Below are 22,167 nucleotides of genomic sequence, written 5' to 3'. Positions count from 1 at the left end.
ACGGCTTCTACAATGGAAATTCTCCCCTCTTCCACCCACACCCAAAATTGGCTGGGGGGCAGGTCAGGAGAACCCCCAGAACAACACATGGGAAGAAGGCAATTGTTCCTTCTGGCAAGCTGAAATGCATGCACAGATGGAACGTTTGTAATAGCAATGTTGAATTCCACCCTTAATGTTAACCATTTGGCAGTTCAGGCGAAATGACAAACTTGTCTCCTTCCAACCGCATGAGGAGGAAGAGAAGGAAAACAGAGATGCAGCACTTAAGCCTAAAGCTTACCTATGCTCATTGGCATCATGCTAGACTATTGCTTAGGTTAGGGATGAGGAACCTCAAAGGCCAAGTTACAACACAACTCTAGAAAATTACTGAGTCCTGCTCTTGACAACTAACATCACCAGTATTAATGATCTTATTAGTGAAAAAATGAGCTGTAACCCAATACATATGCAATAAACTATTTCTAAAGGGTACAGCTCAAGAACTCTTGGGACTAAGTGGTTGTCATGGCACTGCCCAGCAAGACCTTGAGGGGAGAGAGGGAGGAGGCTAGGCAGGAATAGCTGGGAGGAGAAGGTCAGGAAATGGCAGAAGGAGAAGGGGAGGGGTGGCAGGAAGCAGCCACAGAGTGAAGGGGCTCGCTGATGCTGAGCTGGAGCCCCAGCACTGCTCCACCAGCTCGGGAACAGAGGGGGAAGCTACGCAGGTCCTGTCAGCAAGGGAGAGGCGGGAGTTGAAACATAGAACACAGAGGCGGAGTTAGGGCTTCCTAAGCTTTTATGTTGGAGAAAAAGCCGTCAAAAGTTACTTCCTGGATCTGAGTCTGACAGTGCAGATGGCTGTATGATGTCTACTGCTTTTGTACATATGTAAATAAAGACTAAAATATGTATAGCTTGGAGTGATCAGAACCATTTCTTGTGGAGAGCACCCCACCACTCTTACAGTGGTGCAGCCTTACTTATATAAGGGCTGAATTGTGGCATCTACCTGAGCATTTCTGGCAAGTGTCTTTAGACATCATTTTAGCTTGCATGACACCTTTTAAAAACAATCAGCAAATATATTTCTGAAGTCTAAAGGTTTGCTCTGAATTTGGACCCCAAACCTCACATATGCAAGTACAATTGTATCTGATGGTGAATTCTGTGTAAACACAGTTGTCTTAGAACTTCATGGTGGATGAGGTGCATGATTTTCCACTAATGATTTCATTGTACCTAATTAATTGTTCCCCTTGATTCTGGTGCAGCCAAATTCCACAACACACTCTTAAGCAATATATTTACTAGATGGGCAAAGGATGCTTCATCCTAGCAAGCAAACCTTTTACATCAACAAGTGGCTTATTAAACAAGTTACAAAATGATAAGGCAGTTACAGGAGATATACCTGTTGGGTCATGCAGAAGTTTATGAGGGATTAAGTTCATGTGTGTGCATTAGCAGGATATTTCACTGAAGCATTGAACAAAAACATTGCCACCTGAACTATGCAAGACTGCAAATACCAATACATTGAAATATACTGGGGTTTTTTTGCTATAGCTTGTTACTATTGTTTTTTAAAGTTTAGGATTGCCATTTAAGCCACTATGGTAAAATTGCATGTGATATGTATTTTTACAAACTGTTCCAGTCAAAGCTGTTTTGACTTCTGACACAAAATGATATGTGACTCTAAATAACTGAAGACTATGAAATGGCCTTGACAAGAGGTGTATATGTACAAAATATATTGCATTTCTTAATTTGGAGCTACCTGACTTGGTACGGTAATTCTTGGTACCTTTAAGTATGTTTTTAACCTAACATTTCTCAGTATAAAGTATGACAGTAAAAAGTGAAAGGCTTGATCCTTTAGCAGTTGGTCCTATTAAGTGATTAGAAAAATATTCTAGTTCTTTGGTAGGTAATCATAGGATTTTTAGAAGTGCTTTTCTGTTACATTAAAGGCACAGAAATCACAACCCCCCCCCATTCACCACTAGAACTCAAGATAGCCTCTTTCAAGAAACATGATCAGGAGGTTCAGGTGGTACTGTCAGGATTGCTGAGTGACTTTACACAAACCACTCAATCTCCTGGCCTGTACTTTTCAATCTGTAATATTAAGATAAATTATAATTTATGTGTAGAGATATAGAGAAAACCTGATTTATTAACACAGAATGTTTTGTGAGCTACAGAGGTAACATGCAGTTTTTTACTGCTTGTAAATAAAATATACATTCTTGGTTACCACAAGTGCTATTTTTTTAGAAACAGAGGTGCTGCAGCTCACCATGAAAGCCTCCCTTGTTTTCTTAGAATGGCAATGACACCTACCTGAAAAGTACCGGAACTGAGTTCCGGTGAGTTCCTGCTGAAGAAAAGCCCTGGTAACCACTGCAAAGCGACTTTCTCCAATCCAAGAATGTGTTGGTGAGTGAGAACAACTGCCACAAACCTTCAAACTATTTATTCCAGCATTTGTAATATGTCAGTGTTTTCAACTTCTGTGTGAGCTTGTTTCCCTCACAGACAGAGATAACTTCTACCATCTTATCTTATATAGGGAACTGTAGACTTCACATCCTCTGTTACCACTGATAAATGGAGAGGATCCTGGTGTCTTATTGCACAGAGAAGAGTAGATAGGCACAAGGACTTTATGACTCCAATAGTAACACATCACATGTATGAAGTTTCTTTGCTGATCCTCAAGGATATCAACATTATTAATGTACAGTACCTCTACAGCAGAAAGAAAGATGGCACAGGTAGTCCAAAAAGCTTTCATTACTTAAAAAAATCTGCAGACATTTTATTCTACTGAAAATCTCCACGTATTGTCCATAGCATTTTCCTCGATTCAATTTTTTTTTCTGTAGGTGTGTTTGTATAGTAGTTGACTTTGTGGTCAAACCTAGCACAGTTAATGAAGCATAAAAATACCTGACATCTAAATGAAGCAAGTTTTACAAACCAGCCGAATCAGACCCACCTCCTTCAGTTTTTTGAAAAGTTTGTGTTGCTCATAGCATACCCAGGTTTTATAGTACATTTTCCTTCAAATTATCTTGCTCAACTACTGTCTAAAATCACTGAAACCCCTTTTCATTAGTCAGAAGAGTACTTTGGCTCCCCCATGTGTAAGAGATTCTTACACTTCTATGATGCTCTGAATCCTTCATTTAATAATGGATTGAATCAGTGTCTTTAAAAAATGCCTGTGATGGAAGAGAGTTGATTCTTCTCATCCATAAAATAAAATGAATGCATGTTTTAAACTTGTAATATTTTCTTTTAAATCAGAAGGTATAAAAGTTCAGTGACAAATGGTAAAAACACATTATTATCATTTAAAGTGTGCATGATAGAATTATTGGCCTTTGATTAAATATTCTGTGAAACCTTCCAACTTTTTTTAAAAAAAGTTTTTCATAATACAGTTTAGGGCAGCCTTTACCAACCTGGTGCTCTCCAGGTGCTTTAAACTTACAGCAGTGTGCTGGCTGGGCCTGATGGGAGTTGCAGCCCAAAACATTGGGAGGACATCAGGTTAGTGAAGGTAAATTTAGAGGCTCTATTGTTTTTCAAATGAATATTTTATTTCCTAACAACCTTTTGGCAACAATATTATTAAAAATATAATGGTGTTAAGAAAACGTTTTTGCAGTGCAGTATTAACTTGATGATAGGAAAGTTATTTGCCTAACCAAAAATATGGAATAGAAAAATGTGAGTCAGACCCAAAGATGCTAAAATAATCCTTTACATCCTTAATATAGAGAAACCAGTGCTCTCCTGGCTTATTTGCTAGTCACCTGACAGTTCCCTATCATTTGCCTATCACTTTCATTTATGTACACCCAACTGAGCTTGGGCAAAGAGAGCTGTCAATGCTAGCTCATTACTCCCCCAAAGCTACTCCTGGCTTGTCAGTTGCATTTGGTACCCACTACCTATTTTAAAAACAACAACAACAACAAAACAAGGCCATGTTATAGGTCACGTGTTTACCGCTTTTATAGGGAGTTTTGTAGGGTATGCAGTATCTTAGAAAATGTATTAGTGGTTCCTCAGTGGACACACCTTTCTGAATTTCACTCACTTTTTAGTGATTACTGCACTACTAAGCATGACTGGAGGAGAACACTGAATGCACCCTAAAACATGCCCACAGTTCCTGCAGTAGCACAAGACCTGCCAACTAGTCAATGTGTGTCCATGTGCACTAGAAGAGACCACATAATGTTAATACAATACACAAAGATTTCATAGCAAATATGTAGGACAAGTTCTTGGAAAGCAAGTAGACAAGAAGAGATTCACTCTGGGCAGAAAGCTTGAAAACTACTGGTTTACTTAATGGACTTCAACTTTTCTAAACATAGGATTCTCTTTTAACTTAAATTTGCAATATTGGGCTCACTGAATTACCTTTTATATACAAGTTGTTCTCTCTCTCTCTCTCTCTCTCTCTGCTCTATCTCCTTGCTGCCTGTATTAAATGACAGCAAGTTGCCTACCTCTGATCTAAATTATTTGGAATTTATTTTGTGGTGTGGATTTTAGTACACAGATATATCTATCATGCAACACAAAGTTAGACCAGTGGTTTTCAACCTTTTCAGACCTGCGACTCACCTTTAGCACAAACAAGACTCTGAGGAGCACTTCTTTTTAAAAACAATTTATTTGTATGTTTGTAATGCTTCTGTTGTGACCACTTAAATCACGTTGTGGCCCAGTAGGGGCTTCTGACCCACCAAGCAGAAGCCAGCACAAGTTGGAACTTTTTGCCTCTCCTCCAGTGCACTCCCCAAATCTGCTCTGGAGGGTGTGGGGAACCCCCAGAACAGCATTGGGGGGCAGAGGGGAGATTGTTCAGGAAAGCAGAAATGTTTGTGCTGACAGAACAAACTCCTTTGCACTACAATTAAGAAAACCCCAATAAACTGAATCACCTCTACTTTTCACCTAGCTCCAGGATTCCATTGTTTTTTTATTTTGAGAGACAGAGAATTTTACTTGTGGGAGTTTCTGTACAGCTCTCATTTTACAAAATGAATGCAAAATGAACTATGATTTCAGTGAAAAATCTCCCAACTTCAAAATTGTTTGAAAAACTCTTCATTGCTTTTGCTCATCAGACACCATTTTCTCTCCACACATCCACACCCACTATTTATAACCTAGTTCAACAATGAACAGTGGAAGGTGTGCATTTCATATGTAAATCGGCAGCAATAATTTTGTAAAATTACTTTGTTGTTTGCATCATTATGATCAACAGCAGCATAACAAAGTGCTTGAAACAAAGTATGTTACCGAAATGTGGTTTTGTCTTGATAGATCTACTCTCCACGTTTTAGCTTAATAAAACAGTTCATTCATAGATGACAGAAATATATGGGCTGTGTTCACCGCTTTCAGAATGCAGTTTAAACTTGTTGCATTAGCATCCCAATCCTAAATGTTTATGCCTGATGTTTCAGCATCTCTGCCTGAAATGGTGGGTCAGCCAGTATATGATTATGTAAGATCAGCTGCCCAACCTGCACTGCACATCTGGCATGAATACATGATGAGAAACACAATCATGTCATATGAAGTAATTGTGAACTCAGCTATCTGTGAATACTTTAGTAGCCAAAACAACACCATCTACATACAGTATCAGCAGGCTTACAGAAATACCAAGATAAAAAAATTCCTTCAGTAGCACCTTTTTTATTTTGCTTCGACTCAGACCAACACGGCTACCTACCTGTAACTAGAAATACCAAGATTTGCAGAAGCACCATTTTTTTTAAAACAAAACAAAACCCAACAACCTTTAGGGAATTAAAAAGGAATAGGAAATAGAATGGGGTGTCCTGGATAAGGGTCAGACTAACTGGATCTCTGAACAGGCTACACCTGCAGGAACTAGAATAAAGGGGGCTGGATCAAATAAGAATATCCTGGTATGTGAAGGGAGATTTAAAGGATGTTGTATTTGGATTTGATAAACCAGTGGGGTTTTTTTCCCTTCTTTTACTCCTGGAGGCAAAGGTGAATGGTAGAACTTGTTGGCCACAGCAGTGATTGGCTGGCAGAAAAGATTTAACAGAATAGACTCCTGAATTACAGGAAATTTAGGAATCTGCCTGTTGGTGATGTAGGATTGCTGGGTTACAGCTTTGGATTCTGGCCTGCAGAAAAAATACTGGTAGGGCTCTGCCCCACCTTGAACCTAATGACTAGCCTCCTATGATAGAGGCAAATGGGGGTATGTGAAAGATGATCTGTTGTCACAGTACCAAATCACACTCATTCTGACATTTATGCACCAATATCCAGGCTATAAGCCTAGCAATAATATGCTACTCAATCCCACATTAAATGAAGGGGAAATGGAAATATAAGTACAGTACTAATCTTATGGGGTAGTTTTTGCATGTATTTACTGCAATAAGTTTATTAAATCTGTGCAGACTGCATTTTTTTGATTGCATTGGTACCAGTCTCAGGCTTTCAAATTAAATAAACTGCTACTTCTAAAGGTCCTTGGGACCATTGCTTGTTCCAGATCATAAATCTTGCATTTCCCTCCGTGAATTTTAATTACAACTAGAAGAAAAGCAGACACCCCCCCCCCAATTAAGTGGGAGCTGTTTCTTAAAAGCATCAAATAGTAACTTCTGAATCAAAGGCATGAAAATGGAAACTGAAAACACTTCAAAGCACACCCAAATGTTTTTGTTTTGTATATGAACAAGTGTGCAAAACTTACTATGCATAGTCTATTTGAAATTGCAGTGCTTTTTATTCCATTTCCAATCAGAATTGGTAGAGGAACGGTATACTTGCATTCCAGGATGGGTAGCTGAGGCCTGCAGGGTCCCTTCTGGGCTTGGGTCCCCTAATGGGAACAGTGCCTGAGGCCAACACTCTAGAGTAAGAAATGAGGTGGAGTTCAAATTGGCAAATGTTTTCTCATTTTTGAAGCAGAGTCTGGTTTGCAAACTTTTGCTTTACTTTAAAAATGTGTTTTTGCTAAACATAATGTAAAGCATTTCAGGTAAGCAAATAAGACAGCAGAACTAAGACCCAAATCATTTAACTCTTTAATTACATATTTGATTAACAGTGCAAAGGCAGGTGGGATTCCTTTACCTTGAATAGCTCTCATGTGGAAGGCAGCATTCCTGCCGGTGGTTTGTTACACAGGGGTGAGAGAAACTGCAACAGCAGCTGGAATTCTGCCAATAATTAATTTCTGCAAATTAGGATGTTAGTATTTTAAGGCAAAATCAGATCAAGACATACCTGAGTTTACATTGTGCTTGCTGTTTGGTGTTTTCCAAACATATGCAAACCAGTTTGCCTGGTCATATTCAGCCAATTTGACTATTCAGCCATCATGCATACGAGAGATGTTAGCAGATTTTTCTTCCATATGTTAGTCCAAACTAATGTGAATGTGCCTATAGCACAGTTGCTTCTGAAACCATCTAAGTCACCCGATTCCTATCCTGAGAAAGTTCACGCACAAGGACCAGCCCTACATCTTCTATTGTGAAAACAGATACATTAATAATTTTGTTGGCATTTTTCTGTTTTTATGAATGTGCCCCTCAAATTCTCTTTCCCCCACCCCAACCCCTTATTGTCTGCTTGTATCAACGGTGTTTCTGAAAAATTTTACACATCACTTGGGAAGACAAGCGAACTAATATCAGTGTACTGGAAGAAGCAAAGATCACCAGTGTTGAAACAATGATTCTTCAACATCAACTTTGTTGGACTGGTCATGTTGTGCGGGTGCCTGATTATCTTCTTCCACAGCAACTACTCTATTCTGAACTTAAAAATGGAAAGTGTAATGCTGGTGGTCAACAAAAGAGATTTAAAGACTGTCTCAAGGCAAATCTTTAAAAATGTAATATAAAAACTGACAACTGGGAAACACTTGCCTTCAAGCGCTCCAGTTGGAGAACAGCCTTTACCAAAGGTGTCATGGGTTTTGAAGACACTCGAACAGAGGACGCAAGGGAGAAACATGCTAAGAGGAAGGCACGCTTGGCAAATCCACACCATGATCAACTCCTGCCCGGAAACTAATGTCCCCACTGTGGAAGGACTTGTGGATCCAGAATTGGCCTCCAAAGTCACTTACGGACTCATTTTTATAAAACTGTTTATGGAAGACAATCTTACACAGCTACAAGTGATCGCCAAAGAAGAATTTGTCATAAATTGTGTTTCGTTTGTTTAGTTTGGATATTTCCATTTTCGAAAGGAAACCTTGGGTGATATTCAACGAAGTTACTTGGAATAGACCCCCTGAAATTAATGAACATTACTAAATTAACTTCATTAATTTCAGTGAATCTCCTCTTAGTTAAAATGCTCATGAAGCATGCTGGCATCCCCTCAGTCCTAAGCAGTCTGCGTTTTAGCCAATATACTATATTTTGTGATTTTGAACAACCCCAGAAGCGATGTAGGGAAGTGCGACAGGTTAGGTCACAGTGGACCTTGGGGGCGCTGCAACTATGATGAAGAATAGAAGTTGAGAGGCAGGGTGCTGCTGAAATTTGAGACCCCAGAGACAGCCCCCAGGCAGTCTAGAAAGAATTCACCTTTTCTGTCCCTTTCAATGTGCATTTCTCCAATCACTCTTGAGAAACTTCTTTCAAAGTCAAAGGCGACTGCGATGGAGTTTTTATTTTGGCAAGTTGTCCAGTTAAGTATGGGTTCAACGTGTACATCTTGCAGTGGCGGCAGCAGGTGCTGGGCCTGTTAATTCCAGGGTCGCTGCTCCTCTGGTTCGTTCCATGACCAACTAGAGGGCCATATATAATATATACGCTAATTATCTATACTGTATATGTCGCCCAGAATGGTCCTGTATTAGACGACAAATAAATTGAACAATTAATTCAGATGCCTCTCCTCTCGCAGCCCGGAAATTCCACCTTCGGTATCGCCGGCAAACCTCACGAGGGCAATGTGGGCGTTTTATTAACCGTTGCCTTTTGTGGAGTGGCCGTTAGTGTGGAAACTAGCGGCGGGAGGGCGGGCAAAGGGAAGGAGCGCGAGAGTGACCCGACTGCAACTAACTGCTCCTTCCACCAGGCACAGCCACGGGGGAAAGGGGGCGGGGCTGAGAAGCGCGCGGGGGGAGGAGGGGTATGCGTAGTACGCGTGTGGAACGAAGAGGGCCGCCGCCTTCTCTGTCTCGCGCGCGAGCTGTGGTGCCCCGACTTAATCAGTCCGCCTTCCCCCACCTCCTCTTCCTCCCCGCCCCCACCCGCATGCACATTCTCTGTCCCGGGTGGCCGCAGCAGCAGCTCCTCGGGGCTCAGTGTCCTTGTGCGGAAATGACACACGGTCCCGTCACGTCACGCGAGAGCGCAGCGCGCGGACCCCCTCTCTCTCTCTCGCACACGGACACACACACACGCACATACACAAAGAGCTAAGTGGGAGGGGAAGACACGGGAGCCAGCCACGACCGCTCTTATAAAACACCCACCCAAGACCAAGGGGGGCCCTCACCCTCTTTTCCCCACAGTGCCTAAGAAGGACCCAGGTAAGCCCCTTCCCAACTTTCTCTAGATAGGAAAACCAGTTCCCCCCAATCTCCCCCCCTCCCAGGTGTGTGTGCGCGCGCGCGCGTGTGTTGGCCAACTCCCTCCCCACAGTTCTACTTCGGCCTCGGAGAAGGAACACGGTCCTTCCTCAGCCTCCCCGCCCCCCTCCCCCTCGGAGCCTATACTGTATCTGTGTTCCTCGCGCGGGAGAACGGCCAGGCAACGCGGGCGCCTCCATCTCCAGTGGGGGAGGGGGAGTTGGATGTTATATTCTGCCCCCCGTTTCCAGCTGCCACATAGACCAGCTCTCGAGAACGGCGGCGGCGGCGAAGGCGCGGGGACAGGGGGGGTGGGGGGTGGAAGCATTCCGGAAGCTGCAGTCGCAAGCCGCCCGCGGGGCACGCTACCAAAAAGAGGGTTGGCCCAAGAAGCGCTTCGGTGAGCGGGTAGCCTCGCAAGCCGGCTCTCCCCTTTCCCCAGCTGCTTCTCGACGCGGCGCACACACACCGCCAGCTCCTGTTGCCTGGAAACCTTGCTCCCTGCTCGGCAACGGAATCGGCTTCCGCGACGAGCCGTGAGGCCTATCCTCCCAGTGCCCGCTGCCGCCTGCCCTTCCCTCAGTGGAATCTGGGCTCCGCTCCGCGCTAAAGCTGGCGAAGCAAAGGGAGGCGGGGGTGGTGGGGGGCGATGAGTGAATCGGCCTCCCCCCCCCCGCCTTCTTCCATTCTATCTGGGGAAGGGGGTGCCCACGTGACCCCGCGACTCCAGAGCGCTGCCTCGCGCATTTCAAAGCCGGGAGGGGAGTTGTGAGTTCCCGCGCGCCTGGTGCGATCCTGGTCTTATTGGCCAGTTTCCAGGCATGGCTTCTGCAGGAATGGCAACACCTTCCTCCTGCCGCTGCCCTGGGTTGTTAGGGAGGAGCTCGTAGTTCTCTTCTTCAGGCAACATCCAAATACAAAGTCCTTCTTGCAAGCAGAATACTCATCCTGCTCTTGGGGGAAAGTTCTGGAGTGTCGAGAGGAAGGCGCCCAGCAACAGCCCTGTCCTCCTGCTTTCATCTAAGGGGCAGGGGAGCAAGCTACGCTTGCCAGCCACATATTTGTTCTCTCTGGGTGGAGTCATAGTAGGGAATGGTCGTCCTTGGCTGATGCTACCCAGAGAGAAAGTGTGTGCAAGGAAGTGGCTTACAGCTACAGTATAGTTACAGGTAGGTAGCCGTGTTGGTCTGAGTCGAAGCAAAATAAAAAAATTCCTTCAGTAGCACCTTGAAGACCAACTAAGTTTATATTTTGGTATGAGCTTTCGTGTGCATGCACACTTCTTCAGATACACTAGAAACAGAAGTGTCAGACCCTATATATATACAGAGGGTGGTGGGGGTGGGTGGGAATGGGAGATGGGCTGATGGGAGTGGTAAACCTGTAGATGGGTGTTAATGGCTGCTGATGGCAGCAATTAGTCCTGGGCTGAGGTGCTAAAGAAAGCTTGATCATGCATAATGAGATAAGAATCCGATATCTCTATTCATCCCAGGTGCTTCCATGGTTTTAAGCTTGGTAATGATTTCCAATTCAGCAACTTCCCTTTCCAGTCTGTTCCTGAAATTTCTCTGTAATAAAACAGCTGCTTTGAGATCTTGTATAGAATGTCCTGGGAGATTGAAGTGTTCTCCTACTGGTTTTTCAGTCTTATGGTTCCTGATGTCAGATTTATGTCCATTTATCCTTTGGCGTAGGGTTTGGCCTGTTTGTCCAATATAGAGAGCTGAAGGGCAGCTCTCTATATTCTAACATTGTGTATGCCATCAAATGCCAACGGTGCCCTTCAGCTCTCTATATTGGACAAACAGGCCAAACCCTACGCCAAAGGATAAATGGACATAAATCTGACATCAGGAACCATAAGACTGAAAAACCAGTAGGAGAACACTTCAATCTCCCAGGACATTCTATACAAGATCTCAAAGCAGCTGTTTTATTACAGAGAAATTGCAGGAACAGACTGGAAAGGGAAGTTGCTGAATTGGAAATCATTACCAAGCTTAAAACCATGGAAGCACCTGGGATGAATAGAGATATCGGATTCTTATCTCATTATGCATGATCAAGCTTTCTTTAGCACCTCAGCCCAGGACTAATTGCTGCCATCAGCAGCCATTAACACCCATCTACAGGTTTACCACTCCCATCAGCCCATCTCCCATTCCCACCCACCCCCACCACCCTCTGTATATATATAGGGTCTGACACTTCTGTTTCTAGTGTATCTGAAGAAGTGTGCATGCACACGAAAGCTCATACCAAAATATAAACTTAGTTGGTCTTTAAGGTGCTACTGAAGGAATTTTTTTATTTAGCTACAGTATAGGCTGGCCAGGCAGTGGTCACAGGTAGAGACAGGGCTCTTTGGAGCACTGCTGTGTGGATTGGGTTTGTTGCATCACATCACCATGCTGCTCAGAGAAAGAGAACATGCAGGGAAGCAAAGTAGGAGTGGTTGCTGCTTACAGGAGTAGTTACCATCTCTGTCTTTTTGCCTTCATCTTCTGGGCAGCACATCAGAGAGGGTTTGGTTTAATATCAGTTGCCACTACAGTACCTGGTCAATCCTGTTGGGCTCACCCACCAGCAACTATCTGATGGTGTCAGTCTTAATGTTGTTACAACCATATCGTAAATCCAAATTAACACACACTTTACAATGTTGAGCTCACATACTTCGTATTTTGCTGATCATTTATAAAGCAAAAGATGCTACTGTCCTGTAAGTTAGGGCAACCTAATTCCCATATATAATGTAAAGCTAGGCTAGGATTTGCAAAAACTGCATGAGTTTGTGGCAGTGGTGTATCTTCAATGCTTTCCTAAATCAGTATTTTACTGAAGAAGTGTGCATGTACATGAAAGCTCATACCTATGACAAACTTAGTTGGTCTCTAAGGTGCTACTGGAAGGAATTTTTTTTATTTTCAGTATTTTACTATCTGCTAGATCACATTGCCTCTTATTTTGCTACGTATTAAAAAGGAAAACCTTTTCCCGCAAAGTATCTAAACTCTTACAAATAATTTGGGCAGTTACTGTTGCATTGTAATCCTGCAGTAAGGCAACAATGTGACAGTGCTGACAATTGTCTTTGGCAGGCAGAAGTCAGGGAAGGATCCATGGCCATTTTAAGGCTACACCTCACATAGTTAGATTATAATGGTAAGTTGGTTTGTGCAATTACTCTTATTGGATATAGAGGCACCCAACTGACTGTGAGTCTCATATATCGTGATAATAAAATATAGATTACAAAATCTCATATTTTTGTCTAGTTTCCTAGCATGATATTCAGATTGAATGTGTATTTAAATGGTAAACATACATTACAGTATATAATCTCGTTGATCTTTAAATATCCAGGTCAGAACTGTTCTTGCAGTTAAAAAAAAGGACACATGTAAAGGTTGTCTATGTAGAAGTACACCCCCACCTTGACAAATCTGCTACTACAGCCACAATTTATTGTGTGATATGGAGGTTAGAAAACAAGGAATTGAATTTCTCAATAAATCTCAGTAATAGATTTGGACCGGTCTCTGTTTGCCCTAGTAGAATTTGTCCTTCTGAGTGGCCAGACACTAATGCAGAACTGCATATGCTTTTACTGTGTAAACAAGACGGCCCTCTGGAGGGAATTTCAACTTAATGTGGGGCGTGAGATCCATTGAATTCAGTGGGGCAACCTTCTGAGCAGCCGTGAATAGGATCAAGCTGAAAGCCACCTAACTTTATAAGACAGTAGTGGGACTATGATGCTGACCTGGCCTCACTCTGGAACAGATAGGTGGCGAGGTTGTGAAAACATGCTAGCAGGAGCACTAGATTGGTTCTGCCAACACATCTGTACTAGCATGACCTCATTGCTGTTGTGCTGCTGCCCCTCTCCATCCTGGTATGCAGCAGCGACTTAGCCAGAGGGAGGCTAGGTGAGTGGTGCTGCTTCTCTATGCCACCCACTAATACCGTAAGAGGAAAGAGTGGGGTAATAACCTAAGTACGGTAGGTAGTAACTGCCACAAGTGCACCATGGATATAGCACAGTTCTAAACCCTACTTCTTGCATATCTCACCTGCACTCCCACTTTTAAGTCAGAATACTGTATAAAGAAAGAAGCCAGGATGGGGTTGACTGGTCACAGTCTGGATCTCACTGCTTCTTGTGCCTGTTCTGTTGGAACACAAAAAAGCCAACTTAAGAGGGGAAAGGAAGAAAGAGACTGGCCATATATATGAGCTCACATGAACATCACACATTCCCATTGGGTTACTTCTATGAATAGAAAAATAAAAAGGTCTCTGTTTCTGTTGGGAAAGAAAGTGTAGATCAGGTTTTTGGACCACTGGGCACTGAGACCATGCTGTGGGAAACAGTACCGAAATAGCTGCCATGGGAGCATGGTATAGTATGGCTGGTGGGGTGTAGCATAACACACAATTGGAGAATACAGTCCTTGCTGTTACCCACCCACCACCACACCACCTCAGGCGTACCATGTGGCCAGTTATGTCCTGCTGGTCCTTACTGTGGAGATAACACAATACTTCAAACACACATGGATGCTGTCACTATCTCTTCATGTTTATGAATAGAAGGCCTCGCAGTTAGGGGTTTATGATGTCACAGGGAAAATCTGATATTGCCAGTTGGCTGTTGAGCAGACATTTTTTATTTCAAGATCTACCTTTTGAGATACAGGTAGGTAGCCGTGTTGGTCTGGGTCGAAGTAAAATAAAAAAATTCCTTCAGTAGCACCTTAAAGACCAACACAAAAGCTCATACCAAAATAAAAACTTAGTTGGTCTTTAAGGTGCTACTGAAGGAATTTTTTTATTTTACCTTTTGAGAGAGAAACAATTCAGGAGACAAGTGTATTAATCAAAGTGACATTAATCCTAATGTGTTTCTTGCAATTACCTCTTCATTGGGGTACTTGCATCTGTTGCAATTAAAATGAGTAGCTCTAAAAGGAGCCTACAGTGTTGGGGTTAGAAGGCTAGTGACTCTTTCCAGAGTTAGTCACATAAATAATTGAAATAGGTATGAGCTAGTCCTTTTTCTGACATTTCCCTAATGAAGAGCTAATTGCTCAAAATGAGTTGGAATTTAAACCACTTGCATTAAATGGTCTCCAGCAGCTATTTGATGTTTTGTTAGTTTCTGCTGTTGGTGTTAACCCATTTGGTGTGCTCTTCAAAGAAAACAGCTACTTTAGAAGCCAACATTGTTCATAGAATCCAATAACAATCTAATGACTCTGATTTGATTTTTTAATTAAAAGTGTGCCATAAATTGCCTTAATAAAGAATGTTTTATTTTGTTCATCAATTTAGTAATTATTATTAGTAATTTAATTACTTACTTTGCTAAGTTATTGCCATTATATTTAAAGCTTCATTTCATACTTACACTTATGACATGTCTCTTCTAAGCTGTATAGGCTTTTTACTTATTTCTTTATCTCTTTTATTTTAGAGTACGGAATATGAATTCAGATGAATTATTTGATGATGAAGAAAATGCTGAAGGTAATGTTATGCCTTTTAATCTACTTTCTCATTAGATTAAAATGCTTTTGAATATAGTCCATACCAAAATTACATTTTTATAACAAATACTGTAACAAATGAAATAATCTTATCACACCTTGCTTTCCACTAATTTCCTTCTGCCTGTTTTTGTCCACTTCTCTGGCTTGTTCTTTAACCTTTAATTCCGGTGAAGCTCTTACATTCCGAATGCAGTGAAACTAGGGTTACTGTGTTTAATAACAAGAGAAGGTGGGGTGACCTTTAAGCTATAGTAGAGGTGGGGAACTGGATCTGCCACACCAACCCTCACGGCCACACTGACAAGTTGGTGGGCGTCAATCACTTTATGTCATCATGGTGTTGATGAAGCAATTTCCCCATTTCAAACCCTGTAGGCTAAGGAAGGTTTTCCCTGTGTAGCTTGCTATAAGTTCCATTTAGTGCTTACAGCAACCCTTGTTTTGGGCAAAGACCAGCTGCACTATGGAGTTACCAGTGAGGAACTCCTTAATGCAGGCAGTCCCTGAAAACAATAATCCCAGCCTCATGTGGCAAGAAATAATCAGGAGAGCACCTTAGAGGTTCCCAAATGTTCCTTTGCAGCCATGTCTTTACCTGCCCCACCTCTGATGTCATATATGAGTCAAGTGTGGGACAGATCAATGTAGTTTGGAGGAAATGGCCTCATGTGTCAAATTAGGACCCCACTGGGACTAATTTGACCCATGGACCAGAGGTAGCCCATTGCTGAGCTTTAGATTGTTGAATTCCATTATCTTTGGTAGGATGGCACAATGACTCATCCCAGCAGGAGACCATTTTGATTACCTCATGAAAAATGGGGCAGAATGGGATGAAACTCCAGAATAGCTACCTATATATAATTTAGATCCAGTCAATGACCAGTTGGTACTATTTTTCTCTTTCATCAGTTATTATCAAAAATATTATGAAAGTAGAAACAGACAAAGAAGATGAAGTCCTAGACTGCTCCGTAATATCAAGACCTGAAAAAAACACGCTGGATGGTTTAGTGACTTCTCTGCAAGACACCAATAAACGAAAACGGACCTTGTTTGGTTGTGATAGTTCAGGAAGCCACCAAGAAATTCTACCAAGTCTGAAAAAAAGAGGCCTTACACAAGAGGTGATTCCTTTACATATGGATATTAACCACATCTTGCTTAGACTTGTAGTTAACCATTTCAGATTGACAAGCAGTTAAATGAATTTAGTCAAACCAGTTAATCTTTGTTCCAAAATATTAAATACTCATTTGGGTGTTTTATTTTTGGGAAATTGTAGGCTGCCACAAAGCAAAGAAGCACACTATTTAGCCAAAAACCAACAAACAAAGAGAAAACATGCACCCTAGAGATCAATAGATTTTCTGAGGAACAAGGTGGCGGCAGCTGTTTTTTAAAGAGCAAAATTCAACAGATGTGTGAAGTCAGCTGAGGACATGATGAAATTGACATTGCATGTAAAAACTCATGGCTTATTAAACCAGTTATTTAAGATGTCGCAACCAATTTCATTTTTCCCCCCTTGCTACTGATGAATATGGTTTCTTGTCTGGATTTCATCTAAAATAGTCTACATAAACATTTGCACTTCAGTCCAGCAAGGTTAAGCCAGAACCCAAACAGCTATTTCTGAGCTTTTCCCCAGGTGATATTTTGTACTTTCATTGATTCCCTCCGTTTGTAGCCCCTTCTGTTCCCCAAGAATCTGCTCTGGAGAGTTGGAGAGCCTTCTAGAACAGTGTGGCAGGGAGCCCGGGGGGGGGGGGCGATTGAGGGAAAATTGGCTCCCCTTCCACCAGAAACCTTATGTGAACTAAAATAACTCTTCCATTCCATAGATGGCACACTTAGGGTTTAAGTTATTTCTATTTTGCCTTTTAGGGCCAAGCCCTCACAAGGTGGCTTTACAAAGTAAGATTATAACTCAAAGCTGAGGTTTTCATGTTTTTAAGATGGAGTACTCAATTCTTGCCTAATTGCCTTGATAGTATTTGAATATGTATATTTTACCTTTTACTAATTAATATTTCTACAGCAAGCTGTGAAAAAATATTTCTGATTTTTAAAGTGTAAATTCTTTCATTTTTTAAATTCTAGTATTGAAATTTATGTTGCTGTTGCTGCTGCAAAGCAAAATATGTTTGCGAAATATCCATCTTATAATGAATTAATGAAGACACCCAAATAATGTGAACTACTGGTATAAAATAGTGCCTGAAATGTTTTCTTTTGTGATCTCTTCCAAATGTCAACACTTTATAGGCTACAGCTCTTTTGGCATTGCTTCCATTTGCATTATCAGAAAATATTGTAGATTATTTAGTACACACATTCTCTTACAACAGTTTTTTTCCTTCAGATGTGCCTAGTGGAAAGTGAGCAGGCTGTGAAAGGTTCTCAATCTGGGCATCACAAGGTTCTCAGTCTGGGCGTTGTTAGTTGAATACTTAACTATGCCTTTCACAGACTGAAGGTTTTAGATGTAGCAGAGGATCTCTTTGGCAGAAGGGGTAGTCAGTTCCCTTGATTTCACACTCCCCCTGCAGTCTTCCACTGTTCCAGAAAGGGGGCATAAGAGTCTACAGAGGGAATGAGGAATCAGTGAAAGATGACCCTCCCTCCTGTTGACAGGAACAAACTTGGAATCCAGACCAGTGAATCTGATGTAGGGGGTCCTTATGCATACATGTGCTGCAATATTTTCAGAACTCTGATGTAAGTAAAGGCTATTGATTTGAGTATTTTAGCAGCTCCTAGACATGAAAGTTTGGGTCCTAATATATACACAGGGAAAGTTTCCCATCCCCTCCAACTCCTCCATCCCCTTTCCAACCCATCGTATAGGTGGAAGCAACTAACATAGCCTGGATCCAACCCTATGACAGCATTGTGTTAAATTAATTTAGTGTTTACAATTAAGTAAATCATGTTTTATATTCATTAAGGATAAATAAGTAACTAATCTGAGTACTAATGTTACATTTGTTCGTTGAAAGGGCCTTCTTTCGAACTTGATGCACAGAGATGGATCACCTACTCAGGAAGATGTGGAACAGCTAAACAAGAGCAAGAATCCTAGCATAACGTGGCTCAGTGAAGAAGAAGCCGTTAATAACACAATCATGCCATCATATAAGAAACCTCTGTATGGAATCTCACACAAAATTACAGAGAAGAAAAATCTGCCAGGAACGGAGCAGTTCACTTCCTATGAGTTGTTTGAAAAGGTTAATCCTAGCAGTCCTTCCACTCTTCGGACATTGAATGAGCAACGTAAAAGAGATACGAGTACTATCACACCTGTTGCTTCAGAGTCCGACCCAAATATATATTCTTTGATACAAAAAATGTTTTACACACTTAATACCTTGAATTCCAACATGACTCAGCTTCACAGCAAAGTAGACTTGTTATCACTAGAAGTCAGTCGAATTAAAAAGCATGTCAGCCCCACAGATGCTGTAGCAGAATTCAGGCCACCACCTGAGTACCAGCTGACTGCCTCAGAACTCAAACAGATCATGGATCAGAGTACATCAGGTGGAGATTTGGCTTGCCGACTACTGGTACAGCTTTTTCCAGAGCTCTTCAGTGAGGATGAGTTAAGCAGGACCTGTAGTACCTGTGGCTATCTTAACAAAAAGAAACTTGAGTCACTTCATCTACAGCTCATCCGAAATTATGTAGAAGTCTGTTATCCTTCTGTGAAGAATCCTGCAGTTTGGCAGGCAGAGTGTTTGCCTCAGGTCAATGACTTTTTCAGTAGCTTTTGGGCACAGAGAGACATGGAAAATAGTCAGCCAGACATACAGTCCTCCAGTTTTTATGAGACTGATCAAGTTATTGATGATAAGGAGGAGGATGAAGCTCTGCCCATGGACAGGAGTAGTTCCATTGCCTCTGAATGGGTATTTGATGCTCAGGATATAAATGAATTTTTAGATGAAGCTTCCTCTCCTGGAGAGTTTTGTGTCTTTTTATTACATAGATTGTTTCCAGAACTCTTTGATCACAGAAAGTTGGCCGAGAGATACAGTTGTTATGGAGAATGTGGGAAACAAGAGCTTGACCCACAGCGACTTCAGGTAATTCGCAGGTACACAGAGATTTATTTTCCTGCTATGCAGGAGAGAAAGGCCTGGTTGCAGCATTGTGTTCAGCGAATAAATGATGAACTTGAAAGCATGTATATGGATGACAGTGAGAGTGAACAGATGAGAGAGGATTGCTATGATTCTTCTAGTTTGCCTGATGATGTGTCTATTATAAAAGTGGAAGATAATTTTGAATATGAAAGGCCAGGCAGAAGGTCAAAAAAGATTTGGCTTGTGCCTATAGACTTTGATAAGCTTGATATCCCTTCTCCTGATTTTGATGTCCCTATTCCAGACTACCTGTTAAGCAAGGAACAGCTTAAGAACATATATGAGAGCAGTTTGTCAATTGGCAATTTTGCTTCTCGGTTGCTAGTTCATTTATTCCCTGAACTGTTTACCCATGAAAACTTAAGGAAGCAATATAATTGTAGTGGATCACTGGGTAAGAAGCAACTTGATCCTGTTAGGATTAAATTAATTCGACATTATGTGCAAATGCTATATCCGAGAGCTAAGAATGATCGAGTATGGACATTGGAATTTGTTGGAAAACTCGATGAGCGATGTCGTCGAAGAGATACAGAGCAAAGACGCACATACCAACTGCAGCGAAAGGTCCATGTGCCAGGACCTGAAAGGAGAGAATTTTTGACCTATGCAATAAACCCGGAAAGATTTAAAGAAGAATTCGAAGGACCGCCATTGCCTCCGGAAAGAAGCAACAAAGATTTTTGCAAGATACCACTTGAGGAACTTGTTGTTCCTCCTCCAGACTTTCCTGTGCCTTCTCTGTATCTGCTGTCTGACAAGGAAGTAAGAGAAATAGTACAGCAGAGCCTTTCAGTTGGTAACTTTGCTGCCAGACTTCTTGTAAGACTTTTTCCAGAGCTGTTTACTTCAGATAACCTCAGACTGCAATACAACCATTCAGGGGCTTGTAACAAAAAGCAGCTCGATCCTGTCAGACTGAGACTAATCCGTCATTATGTTGAAGCTGTTTATCCTGTTGAGAAAATGGATGAAGTGTGGCATTATGAATGTATACCAAGCATTGATGAAAGATGCAGGCGTCCCAATAGAAAAAAGTGTGATATACTGAAAAAAGCCAAGAAAGCAAAGAAGTGATGGGATCTTTTTAGTTTCCAAAGATGTTGACCACTAAGTTATTTAGAAGCGGACTAAGACATCAGTCAGACTGCTTTAGACTAATACTCAGAATATTTACTCAGCATTAGAGCAACTGATAAGAAAAATGTTGCTCTAACACATACGGGAATGGGCAATACAGTGGGGATGGGGAAAAGGGGTGTAGGACAATCCAGTGGGAATGTCACTTAGAAGAACCTATTGAAATGAATGCATATTGTGGGAAAAGATGTAACTCCATTTCAGGATGCCTGTATGTAGACTGATAGTGCCCTTACTACCTACCTGAACACAGCAAAGAATCATAAATTATTACAGATATTCCAGCAGAATCTCATTTAAATATAATCATCAGTGAAAATAAATTATATAGTTTTTAAAATTTTAATTGATTTTTAATTTTAGCAGTGAGTAGTCTCGTGCTCTTTAAAACAGTTTCTGTAGGTACCTTTAATCAGTCATTTGGAAACTAATTTTTTAATTTTTCAAAGCTGTAGTTTTTGAAGTGCCATACTCTTTGAAAAAGAGTAGAGAATCAAGACAGTTTCTGTACTAATTACAGCTACTCCTTGTATTAGTTTGAATATTGGGAGAGTGAAGTACTACAAAATCAATGAACAGAAAAATTACAATTTTCTTTAAAGGTTTCCCATTTTGTTGCTGAATGGTTGTAAAAGTTAAGATTATGATCATGGCATTATTTAACATGTGTTAAGATCATAGTACCAATACTTCAGTTGTTAGTCATCTAAGTTATTCCATTGTCTTCAGTGTGACTTCTTGGTATAAAAGCTACTGGTATAAGCATAGGTTGTGAAATAGAATCTTGCCCTGTATCAGTAGAATATGGTGCTATTACCTGTTATTCTCACTACTTATATTTAAAAAATACTTGAATTGAGGAATGTACAAAAACATTTAAGCCCATATTATTTTTGTTAGCAAAATGATTGCAGCCTTTGAAAAGTTCAAAATATTAAATATTATATGTATCTATATATTTGATTGTTTGGACTTCTATATAGCTAGGGCCCTCTTCATTGTATGTTGATTTTATATTTATAACTTCAAGTACAGTGTCACCCAGAGGATTTCAATATCATGGAGACTGTGAACTTTTCCTTAATCATTGTAACTAATAATTAACTTGAAACTCCTTTCTTTGTTTTTGAATTTACTGGAGTTTAGGTAAACACTAGTGGATTGTATGCTTCTATTCAGTATGCCCAAACACCAGTGAAAACACTTTCTCCCTTTTCCTGGAGGGCTACATCACACCAAGGCTTTTGTTTTCCTCTTTCTTTGGCAGTCGTAACAGGGATAAATAAAATCATCAGGGTTTTCTTATCTAGAGGCACTGGGTAGGTTGGATCCAGATGAAGTTAACCACTTTAGTCCCATTTGCTTAAATAAATGGGACTTTTGGTCCATGGGGTTATTAAGAGTCGGACACGACTAAACGACCAAACAACAACACCACCACCACCACCACCACCATGGGTGACTTCCTCTGGATCAAACCCACTGGATTTCTAAAATGCTCATGGAGCTTTCCAGCATTTAGTTCAACTAATCCCTGTCTGTGGATCTGCTGTCTCCTTGAATAGGGCAGACTGCATACATAATAACTCCATGTGCACATTGGTTATGCAATGAGCTCTGGACTCAGATGTTTGTCTGATGCAGTGACAATGATCATTTAATACCAGTTATTTCTGGTTTAGCACATTCATTTGATACCTTTGTGCGA

At 41.2% G+C, this 22,167-nt stretch overlaps 1 protein-coding gene across 2 annotated transcripts; it reads left to right on the top strand.

The window, feature by feature from the left end:
- The first annotated feature begins 9,342 nt into the window (after nucleotides 1–9,342).
- BEND3 (BEN domain containing 3) lies at nucleotides 9,343–21,415 on the top strand. 2 transcript variants are annotated; one of them, XM_035109295.3, is made up of 4 exons: nucleotides 9,343–9,571; nucleotides 15,093–15,145; nucleotides 16,081–16,295; nucleotides 18,171–21,415. In XM_035109295.3, the coding sequence occupies exons 2-4, from the start codon at nucleotides 15,103–15,105 to the stop codon at nucleotides 20,394–20,396; spliced, it is 2,484 nt and encodes an 827-aa protein (XP_034965186.2). In that variant the 5' UTR covers nucleotides 9,343–9,571; nucleotides 15,093–15,102; the 3' UTR covers nucleotides 20,397–21,415. The 2 variants fall into 2 exon arrangements, with proteins under 2 accessions (XP_034965186.2, XP_088523345.1); XM_088667219.1 differs by lacking the exon at nucleotides 16,081–16,295 and having other exon boundaries at nucleotides 9,434–9,571.
- Nucleotides 21,416–22,167: the final 752 nt, after the last annotated feature.

The sequence above is a fragment of the Zootoca vivipara genome, chromosome 3, assembly GCF_965207765.1.
Source record: "Zootoca vivipara chromosome 3, rZooViv2.hap1.1, whole genome shotgun sequence".
NCBI classification, from domain to species: Eukaryota; Metazoa; Chordata; class Lepidosauria; order Squamata; family Lacertidae; genus Zootoca; species Zootoca vivipara.
The sequence above is the reverse complement of the archived record's forward strand: the minus strand, read 5'-3'. Positions and strand labels throughout refer to the sequence as shown.